The 19,688-nt window shown below is 33.0% G+C and overlaps 1 protein-coding gene across 5 annotated transcripts; it reads left to right on the top strand.

Annotated features, from left to right (window-relative positions):
• The first annotated feature begins 259 nt into the window (after window positions 1–259).
• Window positions 260–18,043, top strand: LOC106670248 (phospholipid scramblase 2). 5 transcript variants are annotated; one of them, XR_002909903.1, is made up of 11 exons: window positions 260–365; window positions 439–508; window positions 3,145–3,429; window positions 10,500–10,610; window positions 10,663–10,880; window positions 10,946–11,110; window positions 11,231–11,392; window positions 11,536–11,591; window positions 17,459–17,545; window positions 17,610–17,827; window positions 17,891–18,043. XR_002909903.1 is itself a non-coding variant. In XM_024225192.1 (9 exons), coding segments are annotated over exons 2-9 (1,026 nt in total). In that variant the 5' UTR covers window positions 260–365; window positions 439–480; the 3' UTR covers window positions 16,837–16,950. The 5 variants fall into 5 exon arrangements, 3 of the variants coding, with proteins under 3 accessions (XP_024080960.1, XP_014255896.2, XP_024080959.1); XR_002909904.1 differs by lacking the exon at window positions 17,891–18,043 and adding an exon at window positions 16,836–16,933; XM_024225192.1 differs by lacking the exons at window positions 17,459–17,545; window positions 17,610–17,827; window positions 17,891–18,043 and adding an exon at window positions 16,836–16,950.
• The last annotated feature ends 1,645 nt before the right edge of the window (window positions 18,044–19,688 follow it).

Here is a 19,688-nt window from a genome sequence, read left to right as displayed (position 1 = left end):
AATTACAAACGTATAAATTTAATTACATTTTCTATTGATTGTCTGCCAAGCTGTCGACTATTTATTTAGTCTTTATAAAAACTGTATACTTATTTGCAAAGACAGAGAGAATTAGAGGACGTAAGTCATAGTGTATGTTTATTAAAAATATATAAAAACCCTGACACCAGGTTTATTTAAAGTTTAGGGATGGTTTAAAGTATGGACTATAAAAAAATTTAAGTCTGAATTTTGAAAAGCGGAGGCACAATCATGCGACGTGGTAGATAGTTGTAGATATCTAGAACTGCGATAAAATTTGTTTTGCTATTTATAAACTGTTGCACAGTCTTTCCGGGGATTTAGACGATCAAATAACGTAAGAAGTAAGAAATTACCTGACTGACAATAAACGTGACGGACCGTCTTATTTTCGTTAATTTATGGCTGTTTTTCTAGGCGATCAAAGCAAGAGATAGACTTTTAAATTTGTCGTTATCAATGTATCAGAATTCACAATCTTATCCAGGTAAAAAAAAAGTATTCCGTTATTTCATTTTTTTGTTTTATTTTTTCTGACAAGTATTTATCAAGTTCATTTTTAATGAGTGTTATCACTGCAGAAATTACCTATTTTTGAAGTATTTTCAGTATTGGTTGTAAGGGTGTGGTCAAGTGTTTATTTTCGGGTAAAACATAGTAATTCTTTATTGAAATGGCCTGGTCCTTATAAAACCACAACCATATGGTTCATTGTAAATCTTAAGAACTTTTTTTTTAAAATACAAAGGTGTAAAACAAACCAGTGATTTTGGCGAATGGCCAAAGCACTTCTAACAGACCAAAGCAGCAAGAATTGGCATGCAAAAATGATCGGAAGGATCACAATACAGGTCCATCACATGGCAGACCTTAAAAGGATTTTTCTCCATGTCATTTTTAGAAATGCTTTGCCAAACCAACCATTCAAGATGATAGCAAGTTTATACATAACTGATAGACCAAACAGCAAGAATTGGCAGGCAAAAATGATCGGAAGGATCCCAATACTGGCCCATCACATGGGAGAAGAATTTTCTCAATGTCATTTTTAGAAATGTTTCATCAAACCAATCACATTCATTATGGTGAGAAGTTGAAACATAAAACATAAAAACGATCTGAAAAGCCCAAATACAGTCACATCATTCGGCAGATCCAAGATGAATTTCACAACATTATTACTACTAAACGCTTTGCCAAACCAAACATTCAAGATGGTAGCAAGTTTATACGTATCTGATAGAGCAAAACAGCAAGAATTGGCAGGCAAAAACGATCGGAAGAATCACAATACAGGGCAGACCTTAAAAGGAATTTCCTCAATGTCATTTTTAGAAAAGTTTTGTCAAACCAATCACACTCAATATGGTGAGAAGCTGAAACACTTCTGACAGACAAAAAAAAGGGTTGGCAAGTAGAAATGATCAGAAAGTTCCAAAATGCAGGCTTGACATTCCACAGACCAGAAGAGTAAATTTGACAAAGATATTTTTGCCAAATGCTGGGTGGAACTAACCATTTAGAGTGAAAAGAAGTTTAAACATATGGGTAGACCAAAACGGGAAGAATTGACACATAAAAATGATCAGAAAAGCCAAAATACAGTCGCTTCATTCAGCAGCCCAAGTTGAAGTTCACAGTGTTATTTTTACTAAAATTTTAACTGCACCAAAACAGCAAGAATTGGCAGGCAAAAATGATTGGAAGGATCACAATACTGGCCCATCACATGGCAGTCCTTAAAATTTTTCAATGTCATTTTTAGAAATGTTTGGTCAAACCAATCACACTCAATAAGGTGAGAAGCTGAAACACTTCTGACAGACCAAAAAAACAAGGGTTGGCAAGTAGGAATGATTGGAAAGGACCAAAATGCAGGCTTGTCGCTACATGACCAGAAGTGTAAATTTCACAAAGATATTTTTGCCAGATGCTCGGTGGAACCAACCATTTAAGGTGAAAAGAAGTTTAAATATATGGTAGACCAAAACGGAAAGAATTAACCCATAAAAATGATAGAAAAGCCAAAATACAGTCGCATATTCAGCAGCCCAAGTTGAAGTTGACAACATTATTTTTTTTAAATGATTCGTGAAACCAATCATTCAAGATGGTGACAAGTTCATATCTATTTGATAGACCAAAACGGCAAAAATTGGCAGGCAAAAATGATCGAAAGGATCACAATACAGGCCCATCACATGGCTGACCCATGACGAATTTCACAATGTTATTTTTACTAAAATTTTTAAACATATCTGATAGACCAAAACTGCATTGCTAGTTCCCATAGTAATTTTTTGTGTGTAAGAATTGATTAAATATTTTCCTTCTCATGGTCTTCAAAATCATACTTCCGAGGATCTTGTTGACAGCCCGATATCTAATAAAATTGCAAACAGAAAATTTTTGTCATCTTATGCTTTAGGTATTTTAGTCAGTGACACGGGCATAATAATTCCCTTTCCAAATAACTAAATATTATTTATTTCTGGATTTATCATTTTGTATATGTGATGATAATAAAATAGTGGTTGACGCACAAACAGTTGCATTGAATCGTGAAATTGTCATCAATATCTCAGAACTGACTTTGTCATAAGATATGCCTGTCAATTACACAAAAACTTTGAAAATAAATTAATTTGTTAATGAAATACATAATTAAAAGATTTAAATACGTATAATTGATTCATTGTTTTGGCTTCTTGTCATTTTCAGTGGTGGTTTTGTTATTTTACTTGTCTTCAACCCCAAAGGATGGACAAGAACAAAGTCTAACGCTGGATTAAGGTTTACCTCGCTATGAGGACTGTAATTCAAATTCCAATAAATAATAGAGTAATTATAAAAAATAATAGAGCTGTTAAAAGCTGGGTAAATGTTTCTTTTTTGATTGATGTGATATTGAATTTACCTATCCTTCAAATTTATTTAGTATATAACAGTTTATTGGAGTTGTAGGACATTGTATTTCATCTGTATATAATCTCTTAATATTGTATTAATGGTTAAAATACCAGATAAGAACATTAGGTTAAAACCTAGTTATAATATATGCTCTTGGACATTCATCCATTGTAAATTGTCATGACAATTATAAATGTGTGTTTTCATTAACAGGATACCCTCCTCCACAAGGATACCCTCCGCCACAAGGATACCCTCCACCACAGGGGTACCCTCCACCACAAGGCTACCATTCATCACAGGGCTACCCTCCAGCAGATGGCTCTTATCCACCACCTGGGTACCAACCTGTACCGATTCAGAATTATCCGCCAGCGCCTGGGCAACAGCTGCTGCAACAAGGTTATCCTCAACCGACGTCGGGTTTTGTCCCACCACCGAATTCTTATCCACCGACTGGTGGAGTTGGAGCTCCTATACAAACACAGCCTGAGCCCAGTGAGTAATAAACGTCTGAATAAAAACAACAAAATTTAGTTTTTTGTTATATTAGTATGATCAACGTAATATACTTAGGATATGCCAGTTTGAATCAACTGTGAATAAGTATAATTTTTTCTAGTAAAACTCTTGTTTAAATTTCATGTGATTTTGAGCTTTTCATAGGCATCAACCTAGAATTTATGAAATGCCTGTGCATCAAGGAAAATAAGTGAATATGTTCACAACTGCAATAACTCTGGGCATTCTTTTTTGATTGTGATTTTTTTGAAGTATTATTTTCCTCTGACTATCATCAGACTTCCAAGGAAAAATTTTATCTTTGTTATATTTCATATTTTTGGCACATATTAAGACAAAATTCTGCAAAATTAATTAGAGTAATACAAAGAACAGGTTTTCATGGGAAACTCCTTGGGAAATCTATCTGGTATCAGGCGGTACCCATTGGGTTGTTTTAAGTTGATTTCATTCTTGATGTTCCATGATTTAATAATCGCAATGATTTTGATGAAGAATCATAGGTGGGTGAAATCTTAATTGCTAGTTATTGTTTCTTCCTGACTTGAACTATTCTTCTTTTCATTTTGTTGTCCTTCTTTATTCCATTATGGATTATTTCAATTAAATTATTTTTATTGAGCCATTTATTGTAAGGAGGTAAATATGAAGAATAAAAATTAGACTTACTTGTGTTAAAATGTGGACATCATTATGCCATAATCATGAACTTTTATTTCTGTAAATAATTTTTTTTATACTTGGAGGACCATTTACTACAATTCAAATCCAGGCAGAGCCCATGGAAATTTAATTGACGATAATATGCAAAAGGTAATTTAAAGTGGTTTTTCATCTGTGACACCCAACAGATTACATTTTTTAATATTTATCATTATCCTTAATAAATGCCTTAATTTTATATAAAATAAAAACAAAATAAAAAAACGTAGAAATGGCAATGAGTCACATGGTTACCCACTTTTTGGATATTATAGTATTGGAATTGTTATAATCATGTTAAAAATGTAAACAGAAATAGACAGTAGTATGGTCAACTGAACAATAACAGACAATGCCTCTCTGAAGATGGCACAAAGTCAAAACATATTTGAATAACATCTAAACCATAACATTATATTTTTTAATATTTATCATTATCCTTAATAATTGCCATAATTTTATATAAAATAAAAACAAAATAAAAAACGTAGAAATGGCAATGAGTCACATGGCTACCCACTATTTGGATATTATACTTTTGGAATTGTTATAATCATGTTAAAAATATAAACAGAAATAGACAATAATATGGTCGACTGGACAATAACAGTCAATGCCTCTCTGAAGATGGCACAGAGTCAAAACACATTTGAATAACATCTAAACCCGCGAGTGTGGACCCAGTACAGATTCAAAATGTAAAATGAAAAACTCCTTGAAATTCTTACTAATTGTAACCATTTAGATTATTGATTTCTTTCGGTTATGGTGTGTCATGGTCACCGAACATGCTCCATGTGAGAAACTTTGACAATAAGCCCTTTGAGGGGGAGTGTCGGTGGCTGTAACGGTTTAGGCGTTGACACGGCGCTCATCACTGTAAGGTAAAGGTCCCGGGTTTGAATCCAGCGGCCCTGCATTTGAACCCGACATACTTACAAATGGGCTTTTAAAAAAAAAAAAAACAACGGCACCCCGAGGGTTGATATTACCTCTGCTGTTAAGAACCCTCGAGAAAAAAGAAAAAAGAAAAAAAAGCCCTTTGTGAAGTAAGTAGAGGGCTAAGATTAGGCCAGTAGTTTCAGGTGACCAAAAGGTTACTGCTACCTATGTATAATAGCAGCACCAAACAATTGATTCAAATGGGTTCATTATTAAGTTATTGTAAATGTCGGCAATCTTAGTGCCATATTGGCCACAAAGTATTTGCTGGTAATCCGAGGCAGAAATGTATGTATGTGTAATGTTCCTCCAAGAATCGGAACAGGGGACCCAGATACTTGCTGCCCCAATCAAGCACATTCTTATATCAGGCGGCATTCCTCTCTATATGGAGCCAAGGAATTGCACCTTTCAATTAGGTGGTCACATCGAGCAACCTTTCTCTGCTTGTCAGACATGGGTTTTGGCCCAAAAGTGTGTTCATGTGTTAACATCACTCACTTGGCCTGTTCTCAATCGGGTCATTCGACCCTTCTACAAGTTAGCTCCTCTGAGGACTAATTATGAGAGTTTCTCTGCCAATTTTAATCTTGTTTTTATTGTATTTTCAGCGTAAGAGGGCCGGATCGTGGTGTTAAAGTCCAGAAGTTGGACATATAGTAAATAATAACACAAATAAAAAATATATCAAGGCTTATATAATATATACACAAATGTTAAAAAACTTAATATTTGAAATATGATCTTTAAAAAGGTTTACTTTTTATAGTAATCCTGCTCAAAGTAAGAGGAAGCGTAATAACATTGTAAATATTGACACCATAGGTTGTAACAATTTTAAAGTTAAGTAGGCTTTGAAAAGCAGGCAACCATATGACACTTTTAATTTTTTGTAAATATAAGGTAATTAAGGATAATCTTTTAAACAGTAAAAAATGTAATAATATAAAAGAATATATAATTTAAATAATTTTTTCCAGAAATAAAAGTGCCTGTTTCTTACACAGGATGCCAAAATCTCCTGAACCAAATAATTATAATTTTTTAATCTATTTACCATGCTTCTAATAAATGGCCTAATAGAAATAATTTAATAGCCAGATATTTTACAAATGTATCAGCTTCGCTTATGTACAGGGTGTCAGGCAGTTGACGACACAAACTTTGCCAGTGAATTTCGCACCTCCAGAGTGACAAAAAAGTTCAAATGAATCATGGGTTCAATTCTCAACTCTTTCGCAGATATTCAATTTTTTTTTTTCTACTATCCACCTTTTTCGTTGTGAATTTCTTGAACTATTTGTTTTTGGGAAAATAAAACAAAAAAATTGAAAAAAGTTTATATTTCCTTTAAAAAGGCACCCTTTAGAACTTTCAATTAGTGCTAATTAATTTTTGTTAAAAAAACTAAATCTTTCAAAAACTTCTAAATAGAAAATTTGTAAAAAAAATGTCCACCCTCATTGTAAAAATATATAAGCTTGGAAAATTTCATAAAAACTTCTTCGTTTAATAAGCTTTCTAATGGTATATAATTTTCTTTAATTACATCAAACCAAAATGCAGAAATTTTATTCTAATGTGAAAAAAGTGGTGATGGTGTGAAAAAGGGGTGTGGTTTTGATGTAGTAATTCATCTTTTTGTTCTGGATAAAATTTATATCTTAACTTTAACATAATAAAAAAATAAAAAAAACACAAAAAGAAAGAAAAATGAAACAAAACACATACAAAAGATAGAGTTAGGAAGTAGATTTGATTGTACATGATGTTTATTGTCTCTTTTTGTATATATTCTTTTTTATTTTTAAGCGAATTTTCCTTTTTTGCGTGTTTTTTTATTAGGTTAAAGTCTTTTTTATATACGATTTTTTGCCTGTGTTTTGTGTAGATATTTTATTTAATTTTACCACTTTGGTTGTTTGCTATGTTTATTGTTTCCTTTTTTTATATGTTTTGTTTCATTTTTCTTTCTTTTTGTGCTTTTGCTTTTGTTAAAGTTGAGAAATAAATTTTTCCCAGTACAAAAAGAATTGCTACATTAACCCTATTCTCTTTTTTCATACTATCACCACTTTTTTCCCCATTTAGCATAAAATTTCTGCATTTTGGTTTGATGTACTTGAATAAAATAGTTTACCACTAGAAAGCTTATTAATCAAAGAAGTTTTTATGAAAATTGCCAAGCTCTACCATGAATTTTTCCAATGAGGTTAGAAGTTTTTGAAAGATTAAGTTTTTTTAAACTTAAATTGAAAGTTCTAAAAGGGTGCCTTCTTAAAGGCTATTTAATGATTTTTTTTATTTCTCCAAAAACAAATAATTCAAGAGCTATGAATAGATTTACCAGGTAAAATGTAGATAGATGGAAATAACATAAAAAGTTGAATATCTACGAAAGGGTTAAGAATTGGACCATGATTCATATGAACTTTCTTGTCACTCTGGAGGTTTGAAATTCACTGGCAAAGTTTGTAACGTGTGTTGCCTGACACCCTGGATTTGTTCGTAATTGCATTGTAATTGATGATCTGATGATGATCAGATATTTCTTCAAATCATACTTCCATTCATTGTTCAAATTTTATTCAGAATATTTTTGAATATTTGAAGAATATTGCAGATTTGGAGCATTTTTGATTACTTAATAACAGATAAATAAATTAGACATAAAATATAAATTTGATTTAGAATTCAGACAACTTTCCAAAAACGAAGATGTGAACAAACTCACACAATAGAATTTTCTTGAAATAATCAGCATCTTATTTTCAACCTACTAGGTGCAGTTTTTGCACTTACTTTTAATATATTCAGGAGACGAGTCTAAATTTTTTGTCCAGTATGTCAATTTGCCTGAATCCAGATTGAAAGAATAACTGAAAGTTTGACTAAACTGAGTGTGTGGAGCCACACCCCAGTTTTTTCTTCAATTATGTCAATTTTCTATTGTATTATCAGCGAAATGATATGAAAATGATGTGATGATTTAATTTGGAAACAAACACTAATGTGATGATAATTTTACTGGTCCTAATTAAATCTATTATTTGCTGTGAAGATAAAATGTTATCAATGCCAAATAAACGCTACCTTATCTTATGGCATGTAAACTCTATGAATTGTCTTGAAACTGTTTTATTTAATAAGAAATGAGAAAATGTCAAAAAAGAGGTATTATAAAAAAGAGTTTACACTGAGAAATCGTCTGATCCAAATTTATAGAAGAGTGGTTGAACACTGCAGCATTGTAAAGCACAAATTCCATTCAAGGCATGACAAATATTCACGATTGATTTCTGAAGAGGAACAAAGGTAATTAAATAGGACAAATGATATTAACAGTAAATTTAGGGGCGGCAGTGGTTTAGGTTTTGATACTTATCATTGTAAAATACGCCCACTTTATCAGTATAGGTGTCCCAGGTTCAAATTCAGAGGCCCTGCATTCGAACTCAACATATTTACAAATGGGCTTTTTTCAAAAACAACCACACCCAGAGGGTTAATATGACCGTTAACTAATAGTGCCACACTTTCTTTACAATTTCTTGTAATACAGCCATCCCGAAGAATGCCTCATTCTTCCTTCGTTAGGAACAAACATTTATGCATTGTAGTCTCAGTACTCTGAATGTCCACCTCATTTCGTACACATTTTGGTTGGCTGAGAAGAAATTTTTTAGCTTGAAAATACATATTTTATGTATTTTTCAGTTACTTGTAAATTGTATTAATGGCCAATTATGAAGTATTGCCCACAAACTACTCTTAATTTTGCAGCACTTTCACCCTTAAATTGTGAGATTTTCTCTTGAAAATTGCCAGATGATGGACCTGCAGTTTGGTATTCCTTTTCTCATTGTTTTTAATAATTATCTTAGTTTAAAAAAATTAAATCTGAAGCTATTTGGGTAGAAAGTTCATTACATCATATATCGCCAGACCAGCACTCATTACACTCACATTACACCTTAGAGCTACCACCCCTAAGAGATCCTCGCATAATAGTAAACGGTCCTCTAAGTTAACGGGAGTTTAGCTTAGGGTTAACAACTCTCTCTTGTTTAAAATAAAAAACATATAAAAAATAGAATTTAATTAAAAATAGAATTTGAGTTTGAAATCCATTTAAAAAGGGACAACTTAAGTGAGGACATGGAAATTGCCATTGGATAGCGATTTAGAACATAGTTTAGGAAAAGTAGGAGCACTGAAGAATCTGAGAGATGGATTAGATAGATGTGGCATAATGATTTCAGCAGTTGAAATAAATAAGAAGTTTCCATTGAGAACTGGAAACAGTATTCGACTGATTTCAAATGCAAATCAAAATGGAGAAATGCACCTGACAGACTAAAATGATCAGAAATGACCAAACTAAACTACTTTCCTCTTTGTCCAGCCTTTTCAAAACTTCCAGCTTGTGTTTTTGTAATTAATAATTTTTTGTTATTGGAGTGTTGTTTGTAAACACCCCAAGACATATGAACTTATTTTTTGTCTAGTTCCTCTAAAATTTGATCCAACTCTTCAGGATAGTGATGATATATAATAGGGGCTTAACTATTTCAAAAAGCAATTGTAACATTGAATTTTCGACTGTGCGAACAATTTTTAATTTGGAAGTTTTGAAAAATGTGAAACAATTTACTATCAATTAAAATGATTTTTTATGTCCATATGATTTACATATTAGACAGAGTACACGTATGTTGATATTTCAGCATATATAGATTTTGGGGGGGGGAAGGGGAGGGTGAAAAAAGGCCAGGGATGGCCAATGGGAAACCCATAACCATGAGCTGAGAATCGTACTGACCACTCGACTATCATGGCCCCCAATTTAAATGATAAATAAATTATTTCTCGGTGAAGATTATGTTTGTACAAAAAACAATGTTTGGAAATAATTTTTTTGCGAATAACTTAAATAAGTTCTCCATACCTAAAAACTGTTTGCAACATTGAAAATTCTTGCAAAAAATGTGTTTTGATCAGTATATTTTATGTAAGGTATTGGTTGAGATAAAAAAGTCAGTGTCACGACCGGGATTCGAACTCACGATCTTCGGCTAAATATGCTGCTGCTCTACCACTTGAGCTGTCGTGACTTTGATCCACTTGGACACTTCCCATCTCAACCCAACCTTTTGAATTTTCCCTCTTTTTTGCCATGCTACCACGAAATCTAATGGATTGATCAGTATATTGTCATTTGAAAAAGTTAAGCCATTTGCGGCTATCGTGAAGAGTTATAACTAAACTCGTGAAAAGTTAGACAAAACATAAAAGTTTACTTAAAAAAAGGGGGCAAAAGTTGAATTCATCCTGTATAATCCTTAATACTTATGTTTCTGTACAAAATATAAAAATATAAACTAATTCTGATTCTATACTAGATGGTTGGATGAATGTGCCGCATTTGAGGCCAAACGATTGCCCGCCTGGCTTGGAATACCTGACTACTCTTGATCAGCTTCTCGTTCACCAGAAAGTTGAATTGCTTGAAGGTAAACGTGCTAGATTCGATAACAGAAAACATTTTAATTGTTGGTTATTCAGCTTTCACAGGTTTCGAGACAAAAAATAAGTTCACGGTGAAAAACAGTTTGGGCCAAAAGGTTTATTATGCAGTCGAAGATTCTGGTTGTTGCAACAGATTGTGTTGTGGAACCAACAGACCTTTTGAAATGAAAATCCTGGACAACTTTAAAAATGAAGTGATCCACCTAGTCCGCCCTTTAGCCTGCCAGTCATGTTTATTCCCTTGTTGCATGCAGGTAATAATTATCAATTTTGAACTGTTAAGTAAATGTTTGTACTGATAAACTTTTCTTTTGTGAAGCACATGGAAGTCTTCTCACCGATCGGATGCTTGGTCGGGAGTGTGCAGCAGAATTGGAGCGTATTTACACCATCCTTTGACATAAAAAATGCTGCAGGTGATACGGTTCTTAAAATTGAGGGGCCAATTTGCACGTTCAGCATTTGTGGTGATGTTGAATTCAAGGTTAAAAAAACTGATTTTTTTTTTTAAATTTTGGCTTAGTACAATATACTGTTATAAATCGACAAATCGTCTATTAGCTTTAATTCCAATTTAACAAAGTTTCTGCTTGATTCTTTTTAGATCCTAGCACTTGACGGTGCGACTACAGTTGGAAAAATCACTAAACAGTGGAGTGGGTTATTGAGAGAGGCTTTCACAGATGCAGACTATTTTGGCGTCACATTTCCTGTAGACCTAGATGTCAGAATGAAAGCAGTGATGCTTGGAGCATGTTTCTTGATTGTGAGTCATTTCCATATGGTCAAAAAAAAAAAAAAATATTCGAAATACAAAAAAATTTCAAAATTACAAAAAAATTCAAAATTACAATAGAATTTTAGTCAAAATTAAAACCGAGCTTATAATAAAGCCCTTTAACTTTTTAGGATTACATGTTCTTTGAGAAGATTAACAACAAGGAAAATGGATTCTGTGGATTATGGTAAATTCTTCTGTGCATCTAAACCATGATAAGTCATAAGCATTCAAAACTCTTAACTTAAACTTAAAATTCTTTCCTATTTTTGAAAAATGTACAGCCTTTGCATTTATGCTGATAATCATACAATAAGATATTTCATATATTTATCGATGATTTGTATCATTTATAGTTTTTTACGCTTTATTTAATTTATTTAAACACATAAAATAACATATGCTTTTACCTCTTAAAACATACCGCAAATAATTAAATAAATAATGCATATACCAAATTATAATAAGTGTATGAATATATTAAAAAAAGCAAATGTTGACAATATAATTTAATTTATCTAAAAAAAAAATTCTGTATTTATACATGCGTATGCAAGTTAATTAAAACAAAAAAAAATATATTAAACGTTAAATTTTTCTCTTATGACTATTGACTCTCATTCCTTCTTTGAACCCAATTGCTTTCTTAAAAAACTTCCACAGACCATAGATGATTACAAATTTGAAAAATGGTGCTGTCATAATTTCAACAATACAGTAAAACCAACTTTAATTGAAAAGAGAAGCTCAGAATATTTTGTAACAGATTGATTTTGTTATTTAATTTTTTAAAGCACCTGTTTTCAATAAAGCACCTGTTCACTTGACATTGTCTTTTATCTCACATCTAAATAAAATAAATGAATTACTTTATCTTTTAGATACCTAATACGATAGATAGATAATATCTTAGAACAATTGAGATAATTTGGCAGTGTGAAGCTATCATTAAAAAATAATTACCTAATTATTACATTTTCTGTTTATATTTGTTCATAAATGCTGCATAAAAGTTCTGAATAATGAGTTTTCTTGCGAGACCGTACCTACATGAATTACATCGCCTTAAATATTCACAATTTAAAAAAAAAAATCCAATTTTAAAATTTGGAAATGTCAAAATAAAATAAGAGGAAAAAGAACATCCGCAATTAAGTTTTGCAAAAGTTAAACTGTTGATTGTATCATTTTAATAAATGTTGAACATGTGGTAATGTTTGGAACAAGTGTTTTCTTGTTAAAATAAATTATATTGTATCAAGCCAAATAGCAAAGGTTCCAGGAAATAAGAACTTAACAATTAGTAGTAATAAATAAATAACTCATAAATCATAAAACTCATCGCTAGGGATGCTCATTGATAGGGAAAAGACTATGGACACACTGTATTTAGTTTTGATATTATATTAACTACTGTAAATTTATTTATCAAAAATGGTGAAATTTGCTTTAAAAACAGGGTTCGAATGCGCAGAGCCATTTAAAAAAAAAATTATGATATATGAGATTTTATTTAAATGTTTCATACATAGGTTTCCCCCCATTAAATTATTCATACATCAAATTATTTACCCAAAAAAAATTAAATTAAGTTTATCAGTTCAGTCCCACGTAAAACTTCCAACAATCTGCACCTTTTGACAATCACCTAGAATTTCCCATAAACCATATTTGACCCATAGAAGCACATATTTTCCACAAAGCAGGCAAATGCTTTATAGTTACTACCTCTCTGCGTGTCATTGAGCCGGCAGTTCCCTAGCCAGGTGCCCATGGCCTGAAGTGACCGATTCACAACCTAGCAAGTACGATTTCTTCCTATCTGTATTTTAGGATTGCTGTTTTCCATTGTCACCAGCTGTAATTTCCAGTTATTTTAGTTTCTTTGAAATGATTGTTAATATCTTTGGGGGACTTTTTCTATTAGAAATCCTTCTTTAGCACCCATTTTGGCAACACAATCAGCCTGTTCATTTCTGAGTATGCCACTGTGTACTCGTATCCATAAAAAGCTTACCTCTATTATTTTAGATAAATTTTTTATAACTATTAAAATTTCCTGACTTACTGGATTGCCTAGTCTTTAATAGAAAGATTGCTTAGAGGGTCAGAACTTTTGTAGTACGGAAGTAGAAAATGTTGAGGTCTTTATTGCTAGCAACTCTGCACAAGTTGTAGAGAGAAAAATTTACTTTTTTATTCTTATAAAAAGGCAGCACCTACTCTGTCAGTGCTCCTTGACCCATCCATATAGATCAATTGTGATGGGAAAGCAGCTTTTACATGAATACAATAAGCATTTTGTATCTCTGCATGGGTGGAGTTGATCCGATTAAAAGGCTAGTTTTGTATCACAATTATTTTCTTATTAAAATTGAACATTTTAGCCGATTTTCGATTACAAAAGTGAACATGAAGAACAGTATGCTCTGCCAAACTCAGTTACTGTCTTCACTGCGGAATTAACCGCCATAGCTAAAGCGCTTGAATATATAAAAAAAGGAATGAAACTAAATTCTGCATATTAACGGCCTGTCGAAGCGCTGTAGATAGTATAAGTAATGTATCCCCAAGCTGCAAAGTTAATAATTATATCATTGCTGATGTTTACCGAAAGATCTTTGAGCTAAAAAAAGATGGAAAAACTGTGATAATATGCTGGATTAAAGGTCATGCGGGTATTCTTCATAACAAAACAGTGGACGCGTTGGCGAAGGAGGCCACTGTATATGGTGTACCCCCATCAGTTGAAAGTTCCTAAAACAGACGGAAAAATTTTTTTCAACAAATTGTGTTCCAATCTATGGGATAAAGAATACAGCTCAGCAACAGCTGGCAATTACTATCGAGCTTTATTTCCAAAGCTTAAAGCAAAGCCGTGGTTTTTGGAAGGAGGCAGGCAAAAGGAATTCTACTCTACTATTTTCAGAATCAAAACTAATCATGGCCTGTGGGGGAGTTATAGGCATAGAATTGGAATAACCACTTCCCCTAACTGTCCAACATGCGACAGTCCATCAAATCCCAGTCATCTAATATTAGAATGCCCAAAGTACGATAACCAGAGGAAACAATTATTGGATGATCTGTATAGGGACCCCGGTATAATGGGCCCAATAAATCTTGAAACACTGTTGGCAAATAACAACATGAAGGTCTTGGATTTAATTTATAAATTTCTTAAATCAATCAACATTTCCTTTTAACGTCCGGGAGAAGGATAAAAAAAGCTAGCATAAATATTTCATTTGTTATCAATTTTTTTATAATTATAAGACCTATTTAGGGTACAAATTTGCAAAGTGCTTTCCAACATTTTCTTTTACTTACAAACCAACCACTGAGATACGACTCTCTGAACTTAAAACTATGCTTAAAAAGAAATCATCAGTGGGCTGGATCAGCAGAGAAGATCTTACATATCAGGAGCTCAGTTGATAGGCGGCTCTCGGTGTATATAAATCAAAGAGGGATTGTACTCAATTGACTAAGAATAGGCCACAGATGCCTTTACTGCCAAAGCCTATGTACGTTTCTGATTGATGCTCAGTCCTATAAAATTGAAGGGTGTCATTCCTTGGCTGTATTTAGATAATGAGTACGGATGATATTGAAAATATTAAATTGATTAAATAAAATATGCATAGTTTCAATTCATGTAAAATGAGATGGTTGTGCTAGAGGTGGTGAGCATGGCAGGTCATTGTCCTTGAGCACAGCAGCAAGTATTTGGGTTCCCTATTCTGACTTGGAGGAAGCAGGGCTGTTTTATTGTATTAAATAAATATCTCAATTCGCGGACTCTCCCCCTGCTCGCCAGTCCATTTGTCATCGGCCATTAAACTTCTGCTGCATAAGGGGGTCAGGCTGATGCTACAGGCATGCCTTTTCTGAAGTCTCACTTGCAAGAAGGCTGCAGGCTGTACAGAATAAGTTTCTGAGGCTTGAGACTGGCCTCAATATTTCAGAAGTGCAAAATGTGACAAACATGCTGACGGCGTGGAACATGTCTGAGAAGTAATATTAATTTTTTTAAGGCTATTACTAGCACAATCTGATGCCAAATTGGTAACTATAGTTTATTTTTTTATATTTATTTATGTATTTATTTTTTTATTCCTGGACCACCGAGACAACAGGAGACCATTGTCATCAGTAATACTCTATTTATAGTCTGGTCAGTACCATTTCCTCCAAACATTTTTTTTTTTTTTTTTTTTNTACTGCAACATTTTTTAAATTTTTTTTTGGCATCAAAAAATTATACAGCCATGTTACAAAGAATATATACAATTTAAACAGTTCATATTATATTTCCACAGTCACAGCATTTAAAAATTTTATTATCAAGTGTGTGGTAATTAGTGACCGTTAGTCGAAGATTCTCACGATTTCTGAATAATTTTATTATCAAGTTCTACACACTGGGATTCTTGAATAGAGGTCTACTTTCCGTAGTTGGGTGTTCTACTCCTTCTTTCTCCAGATCCTGGTAGAATTTATTTCTGGCTGACGAATGTTGGCTAAAGTGAAACATTGTGTGCGTTAGGTCCTCCTTTGTGTGTGTTGTTTTATGCCAATATTGTGAAGATACGCTGCGCAGATGCCATGGTTTGTTTTTAACCAATGTATGGTGGTTGTATTTTTTTGCCATGTCTTGTTTGTTAAACCACGGTTTTCTTTTCACAAGTGGAAATAATGTTTTATAAGCCATTCCCTTACCTGAGGTAGAATATTCAATTTGCCATTTTATTTGAATTCTTGTTTCCAATATTTGAAAAAGGTCTGTATAAGGGATCTTTATGATTCAAGGTGTGGCATTTTTTGCAAGTTTGTCGGCCTGTAGGTCCTTTAATCCACACGAAAGAGACCTTTTTTTTAAAAAAAGTGGAAAAGTTGTTAACAATCTTTTTTGTCAGCTACAAAATAATTTTTGATGTTAATAACTGTGTTTTGCAAGCACTAGATTGCACTGAGGCTCTCTGTGCAAATTATAATGTGATTCGTTGTAGGAAGGTTGAGTGTAAAGAAAGTTAACTCTGCCTTAATTGCTAATAATTCTGCCGAATAAATTGATATCGGCAGAGGAATTGATTCCCTTTTATTGATGCTAGGGCAGAACCAGGAGCATCCAACCTTACCAGACCTAACCAGTCTCGGCTTGTTAGTGGCTTTGATTTCTCTCGATTAATTTTTCATTATCTTTGCCCATTTTTTCCCCCATTTTTAGTATATTTTGCTTTCGATATACAATAGTTATTAGTTAGGACGACAGGTACTTCGACAGGAGAATAAAGAATATGTATTAATAATTTTATTGTAACAACCAGGTGGAGGTAAGTGTCACTAGATAAAAACTCCAATAAAATATTTTATTCAATGTATATATGTATATATGTATAAATAAAAAATTTCTATTCTGTTCTGACAGATATCTCATGTATTGTAAATTGAGAGGAGCAGAATATTGAGTACCCCATCGACCCTTAGATTAGTAGTAGGCATAAATGATGGACTCTACGACCCTGCGTGAGTGAAGGATATTTAAATAGGAAATAACGTATTTAAAAGTGAGTGAGAGTATGAGTATGTTTAAATTTAAAACCTGCATGCTTTGGGAATTGAAATGACCTAGCTGTTGACAGCCCTCAAGCCTTACTTTGATGGCAGGACGTATAAGACCAAAGTCTGACCCCAGTCGGCAAAAACTGAAGTAGGTGATTATCTCGGATTGCCGTGAGCAGTCATAAGTATGACGGATAAGGCTGAGGTCTGACACTGGACTGCCATCACCCGGGGTTGGTGATTCTCAAGGTCTGACGGTATTTTATTGTAAATTACAAAAGCTGGAATTGTTGGTTGACTGCTAAATCAGTAATTATACATAATTTTTGCAGAAGTCCTAGTTTATCAGTAATTGTACAAACTTTCTTATAATAAAATTGTAAAATAAATTGATAGGGACCATTATTATAAAAAACAAAATAAAATTGTATTGCCTAGAGCAAAATTTTAATTAATTTTATGTGCATTTGAATTCTAATTTTTATTTAGAAAGCATCGAAGGAGATCCGCGGATGATTGCAATCTTAAAAGACAAGAAAAACATAATAATTAAACAAGAATTGAACGTTCTAGAACGTGAGACAAAAGAATTGAATTTTATTTTATTAAAATTCTATAACACTTGAATTTTTTTTTTCAGTTGTTACACAAATAGAAACTTCGAACAAATATACAGTCCAAACTACACAAGGGCAAGTTCTTTTCAGAGCCAATGAGGTATCTACATTCCTTTTTAGGAACTGTTGCATATCGAATAGACCTTTTACTATAAAATTACTGACACACGACGCTGGGGAGTTAATTCGAATCACACGACCTTTTCGTTTTCAGTCATGCTGTTGTCCATGCTTTCTCCAGGTACATTTTGCACTTTAAAAGATACCACTTTTATATGCAGAAATCTTGTTTGTTCCCCTGTAGCGGCTAGACGTTTTTTCGCCGATAAAAGTACAAATCGGATATATCAAGCAACAGTGGAACCCCATCCAACCACAGTTTGCAGTTTTTAACATGATCCGTGAGAAAATTTATAAAGTCAAAGGTCCTATATGCAAAATGAATTTTTGCGGTTCTATTAAATTTAAGGTTTTTAGTTTTTATGCTCATTTTAAGAAAATTATAATGATAATGACTGCATAAAATTATATTTCATAGATATACTCCAGCGAAGGTGAAAAAGTGGGATTTCTTAAAAAACAATGGCGCGGATGGTGCTTTGAATGTCTTGCCCAAAATATAGACGATGCTGATATTTTTGAAATCACTTTTCCAAGTGAAGCCGACTCTATCGAGAAAGCACTCATAATGTCCTTGTGCTTCCTCCTCGTAAGTGATAAATTGAATTATATTATTTTTTGTTATATTCCCAATATGTGAAAGAAAGAAAACAATCATGACTTCCTTCGATTCCAGGATTTTATGTATTTTGAGAGGGCTCCACAGAAAAAAAAAACTGTATGTTGCTGTTGCTAAATCATTTTACTACTTTTCAAGCAATAAACCAACTGATTCACTATTTTAACAAAAAGAATATTCATCTATCATTCATCTATACATCTAAATTATTTTTTTAATCACCTTGTACTATTGAGATAACAAGTTTGATAACCTAGGTACTTTAGGACTCCTATCCATCATATACTATTTGAGGAAAAATTATTAGTTCAAAAAGACTGTACAAATTCATTCTCATTTATCATAATTTACGTAACTAGTATATATATNTATATATATATATATACATACATAGTAACAAGCATCTTTGAAGTATTTTATGGTGTGTAATGTAGTCAAATAGTACTTTTTTTTGTTTGTCTTTCCACAATTTGTTATAAAGGAAATTTTAAATGAAACTTACTTTTTTACAACTAGTTTCAATTTTTTTCTCATGTATCATTGTTGATAGGTGACCCTCAGGACGTAGAAGAAGGGTCATCCTCACATGATTAAGAATAAGCCATACGAGCTTGACACGGGCATTTACTTTTGGGCCAAAGCCCGTGTATGTGTCCAGCATGTAGAGAAAGATTGTTCGATCTCATTTAATTGAAGGTGTCATTCCTTGGCTCCATAGGGATAGGGATAAAAGAAGTGGCCACAAGGCCTTTTGCACCTTGACCTGAGTAGATATATTGTGCTCCTCTATTTTTTATAGCTTACGTGCCTGCTTTAGATTGTTAATCAACCTCCATAGCCTTGCCAGCAGTTCCTTAGTGTAGGATCTTGCTTGAGGTTTTTCCTCTCCTAGTTTCAAGAATCTGCACCTACATTCTTGGCTCCATATAGAAAGCATGTAGGAATGTCAGTGAGTATTTGGGACTGAAACAGTTATTGACGGTGGAACATAGAGTACTCCACTACTCTATGGTATGGTATGGTACGGTAGAAAAGATACTAGGAGGCAGGGTTTGTATTCCATAAGGGAAACAATATAGGTCACTCGAAAATTCTACATTTATTGAGTAAGGTCAACAACCAACTACTAAGCGTTAGTGATATAAAGGTTAAAACACCTTTAGAGAAAAAGCACTTTCAGGTAGTTACTCCCTGTGATTATAAATGTAGTTCGGATGATGACCATCGTAGTCTAGACTGCTTCACCGATGGCTCACTCATTAAGGACAAGGGAAGTGGTGCTGGAATACATATACCTAAATCAGGGATTAGGATCTCCTCCCCTCTTGGTAATAACTCAGTCTTTCAGGCAGAGGTCTAGGCC

This window comes from Cimex lectularius, unplaced genomic scaffold (assembly GCF_000648675.2).
Source record: "Cimex lectularius strain Harlan isolate CLEC.00 unplaced genomic scaffold, Clec_2.1 scaffold94, whole genome shotgun sequence".
NCBI classification, from domain to species: Eukaryota; Metazoa; Arthropoda; class Insecta; order Hemiptera; family Cimicidae; genus Cimex; species Cimex lectularius.
The sequence above is the reverse complement of the archived record's forward strand: the minus strand, read 5'-3'. Positions and strand labels throughout refer to the sequence as shown.